This window comes from Elephantulus edwardii, unplaced genomic scaffold, assembly GCF_000299155.1.
Source record: "Elephantulus edwardii isolate Elephantulus edwardi_28Jun2011 unplaced genomic scaffold, EleEdw1.0 scaffold00296, whole genome shotgun sequence".
Lineage (NCBI taxonomy): Eukaryota > Metazoa > Chordata > Mammalia > Macroscelidea > Macroscelididae > Elephantulus > Elephantulus edwardii.
In genome coordinates this window covers 2,577,830-2,582,235 of record NW_006400046.1, presented here as the reverse complement: position 1 = coordinate 2,582,235, position 4,406 = coordinate 2,577,830, and the positions used below count along the sequence as shown (strand labels likewise).

Below are 4,406 nucleotides of genomic sequence, written 5' to 3'. Positions count from 1 at the left end.
TGGGGCTCGCGCCTGCGCGGTCGGCGCGCCTGGAGGGTAGGGCCTGGGGCTGGGAAGGAGCCGTGGGGAAGTGCCCGGGGGCTGCGCAGGAAGCCTCCTAACCTCGTGTCTCTATCTCCCAGCTTTGTGCTGAGCGAAGGTCAGAAGCGCTACTTCGAGAAGCTTGTCATCTACTGCGACCAGTACGCCAGCCTCATCCCCATCTCCTTTGTACTCGGTGCGGTCATGCCCTCCTCCCCATTCCCTTGACCCTCCTAGGACCCTCATTTCCATGGACATCTTGGAAGATCCCATTCCTGCCTCTCTGAGACACCTTTCAAGCCGTCCCCCCACCCCCACCCCACTGCACCATTTCTGGATCCTGAGACCCTGGGTGTCACAAGCTCACACATACTCCTGAAATGTCCCCATGAAAGTTCCATACAACTCAAAAGCTTATACACGCAGGTCCCGAAAGATTTCATGCAGCCCCAGACTTAAGTCCACTGTCAAACAGTTTAGTCTCTCTGGCATCTTGCTGGTGCCAGGACTCCAAATTTTCAATCTACCTATGTAAAGGGCTCCAAGTTCCCAGTCTATCTAGGTGGCCTAACATGGTTAGGGTGACTAATGTGCCCCTAATGCAGACCCTAGGGCACCTCTTGCACCAGCCAGGACTTGAGTCCTAAGCCCTCAGCTGAGCCTCCCTGTCCCCTGCCCGTTCTCAGGTTTCTACGTGACACTGGTAGTGAACCGCTGGTGGGACCAGTATCTGTGCATGCCGCTGCCGGACGCGCTCATATGCGCAGTGGTGGGCTCGGTACACGGGCGCGACGAGCGCGGACGCCTCTATCGGCGCACGCTCATACGCTACGCCGGCCTCTCCGCCGTGCTGATCCTGCGCTCGGTGAGCACCGCTGTCTTCAAGCGCTTCCCCACCATGGACCATGTGGTGGAGGCCGGTGAGGCTCGGGTAGGAGGTGGGGCGGGGGCGGGGTAAGGACGTGGGTCCAGGTGAGCAACCGCTGACCCTGCCCTTCCAGGGTTCATGACCCGTGAAGAACGCAAAAAGTTTGAGAACCTCAACTCGCCCTACAACAAGTTCTGGGTGCCCTGCGTCTGGTTCTGCAACCTGGCGGCGCAGGCCCGGCGCGAAGGCCGCATCCGTGACAACAACACCCTCAAGCTGCTGCTGGAGGTAGGCCCGGCGGGGCACTGTACCGAGGAAAGTTAAATTCAGATAGAGAAGTTGTACCCCTCGAACTGGTCAGATTGCACCCCTGCCTCGGGCCTCCAAGGCAGCCTATGGTGTGCTGCCCATCACCGAGCTATCATTCACACTACTTGGAACCCCAAAAAGAATTTACACCTTCATTCCAGGTAGACAGACCTATCCCCACCCCAGCTACTAAAAATTCGTAGAATTCTTGCCAACTCACTGTCTGTTTCCATCTTCAGGAACTGAATGTGTTTCGGGGCAAATGTGGGATGCTCTTTCACTACGACTGGATTAGCATACCCCTAGTCTACACCCAGGTAATCCCTGGCCCATGCTTCTGTTTATATCTGATGACAGGAGAAATTGAGCGCCACCTAAGACACTCCCCTCAATCACAGTGACACCCCGACCTAGCCCAGGTCCCTCGAGGGCCCAGAGCTTGGAAGGTCCCTCACCTGGGGGCCTTCTCTGCCCTTCCAGGTGGTGACCATCGCAGTGTACAGCTACTTCCTGGCCTGCCTCATTGGTCGCCAGTTCCTAGACCCAGCGCAGGGCTACAAAGGCCACGACCTGGACCTGTACGTTCCCATCTTCACGCTGCTGCAGTTCTTCTTTTACGCCGGCTGGCTCAAGGTGGGGAGGGTGGGGCCTCGGGGCGGGGACCCTGAGAGGGGCGTGGCAAACAGGTTCTCAAGGCACCGCCTACCCACCCTTTCAGGTGGCGGAGCAGCTCATCAACCCCTTCGGAGAGGACGACGATGACTTTGAGACCAACTTTCTGATCGACCGTAACTTCCAGGTGAGCGAGCTCTCGCTAGCGGAACCATCCTCGCCAAGATGTGCCCTAAACCGTCCTGCTCCTTGTGGTCGCCCAGTGGTCCCCTGCCCTCTGCTACACCTCCAGCGCTTGCTCTGCATATCTGCACCTTCAGGTGTCGATGCTGGCGGTGGACGAGATGTACGACGACCTGCCCATGATGGAGAAGGACCTCTACTGGGACTTGGCCGAGGCTCGCGCCCCCTACACAGCCGCCACTGCCTTCCTGCTGCATCACCCGTCTTTCCAGGGCTCCACCTTCGACATCACGTGAGTCAGCAGGACTGCTTGGCGGCAGAGCTCACACTCTCTAGGGATGTGTGACTGAAGAGGTTGTGGGGGGGAAGGGGACAGAGAGGGCTAAAGGCCAAACCCTATGGAGATTGGACTATCAGGACTTGAAGGGTAAAGGGTGAGCTAGGAGTCAGGGGGCGGAGCCAAGGCGGGGGGTGGAGCTAAAATGGGAGGACGGGATTGGTCAGAGGCTTAAAGGAGGAGATGGGGCGGGGCCACTATTTAAATTTAGGGATTACATTTGAGCAGAGCCTCCAGAGGGTGAAGCCAAGTGAAGCAAAGACTTTGGGGATAAGTGGGGTGGAGCCCAGGGCAAGCATCCCCCAGGGTTTTGTCAAAAGGTCTCTATAATTTGGCCATCGTTCCCCGCAGGATGGCCAAGGAGGACATGCAGTTTCAGCGGCTGGACGGCGTGGATGTGCCGCTGGGCGAAACGCACGGCGAGTTCCTGCAGCGCCTCCTGCCGGTGACCGCGGGCCCAGGAGGCCTGTTGGGCCGCCGCCTGACGTCGCTTCGCCCCCGCAAGAACAGCTGCGTGTCCGAGGCGTCCACGGTCCCCAGCTGCGTGTGCGGTACAGCCCCCGACGGCGCGGCCCTGGAGTGCGGCTGCGACGACCTGCTGCTGGACCCAAACCTACGGGAGCCTGAGCCCGAACCTTCCTGTAGTTACGAACCACTTGCACTTGCCGCCGCTGAGCCCTGCACCGTGGTGTCCATCCCAGGGCCCCGTGGGCCAGCGCCACCCTGGCTCCCCAGCCCCATCGGAGAGGAAGAAGAGAGTCAGGCCTGAGACTCCTGAGAGTCCAAGGACCTCCCAAAGGCAGAGAGAGAACCAAGAGGACACACACAGCACAGTGTGGATTTGCTTCTTTCTTCCCATCCCAACCTTCACCCCCTCTCGACTTTTCAGTGACGCGCTTCTGGCCTTTGGTAAAGGCACTTAGGATGGGACATTCCTCCAACTTCTTTGGCCACGCCATCATTACCAGCAAACAGCTCTACTTCTCATCGCTGTTGCTTGAAAGACCTCCACCAGTGCTCCGTGCCTTTATTCTCTCGTTATAATGGACTTGAGCCTCATTGAGCCGCCCTGAGGATGAAATAAAATGAGAGTTTTGCAGCTTTGGGTCCATAATAATCAAAACCAAACAAACCTGGTTGCTGTGGAGTCTATTTCAGACTCCAGGAGGCCCTTTATGTTTCAGAGAACTGCAAGCCATGGGATGTTGTGATGCCGGTGATTTTTTCAGAAGTAAATTACCAGGCCTTTCTTTTGAGGTACTGCTGAATGGATTTGAATTGCAGACTTTTCAATTAGAGCTCAGTTTTTAACCATTTGTGCCATCCAGGAACTCCTTGGTAAATAACAGGTGCTCAATAAAAGGGTGTTTTGTACTCAAACATTCACTGTACGATTTTTTTTGTCAAGTGATATGCTAAGTAAGATTTGGGAATTCTGGATTCTCACAGTTCCACCCCAATTCTGCAATCTAAAATGTCCTAAAGGTAACTCCTCTGCTTTATTCATTAAGGTGTCAAACTGTCCCAGACCACAACTTGAGCCTCATGCCAGATTTTTTTTTTTAGTCATAGTTTACCAACTTTGTTTTGTAATTCCACAAGGAACCTCATAACCACCAAAACCCCTGTGTTTTCAAGAACCTGTCAATGCTGCAGATCTTCAATCACATGCCAATGCCTCCTGAATTGAGAAGTTCAGCCAGAATCCTTCCTTGGCTCTAGGGCCAAAGAGTCCACTGCCCTCTTGAGCCTTCAGAGAGTCATGTTAAATACATTGCACCCCAGGGAGCTCTGGTGTCCTAGTAGCAAGAAGCTGAGATGCAAACCCAGAGGTATGTGGTTCAAATCCACCAGATGCTGTGCTCAAGAGGGAGGGGCAATCTCCTCCTGTACCAGTCAGACCTGATTTGATGGTACACACACAAAAAATAATAAAATTTTTAAAAAAAATTTAAAATACATTGCACCCCAAGCCAGGTCCCTTTGTCTCTTTGTCTTTCCTACCATCTTCTAGCCTGGAGGGAACGAGGCCTAAATCTTAGCAGAATATCCCCCTCTTTTTTCTTCATCTCCTTC

At 54.8% G+C, this 4,406-nt stretch overlaps 1 protein-coding gene across 1 annotated transcript in view; it reads left to right on the top strand.

Annotated features, from left to right (window-relative positions):
* The window catches only part of BEST2 (bestrophin 2), a 3,407-nt gene extending 308 nt beyond the window's left edge, over nucleotides 1-3,099 (top strand). The window contains exons 2-9 of the mRNA XM_006900833.1: nucleotides 123-217; nucleotides 708-941; nucleotides 1,023-1,177; nucleotides 1,438-1,515; nucleotides 1,679-1,831; nucleotides 1,917-1,997; nucleotides 2,131-2,285; nucleotides 2,682-3,099. Coding sequence (XP_006900895.1) covers nucleotides 123-217; nucleotides 708-941; nucleotides 1,023-1,177; nucleotides 1,438-1,515; nucleotides 1,679-1,831; nucleotides 1,917-1,997; nucleotides 2,131-2,285; nucleotides 2,682-3,099 — 1,369 coding nt within the window. The remainder of the gene's footprint in view (nucleotides 1-122; nucleotides 218-707; nucleotides 942-1,022; nucleotides 1,178-1,437; nucleotides 1,516-1,678; nucleotides 1,832-1,916; nucleotides 1,998-2,130; nucleotides 2,286-2,681) is intronic.
* The last annotated feature ends 1,307 nt before the right edge of the window (nucleotides 3,100-4,406 follow it).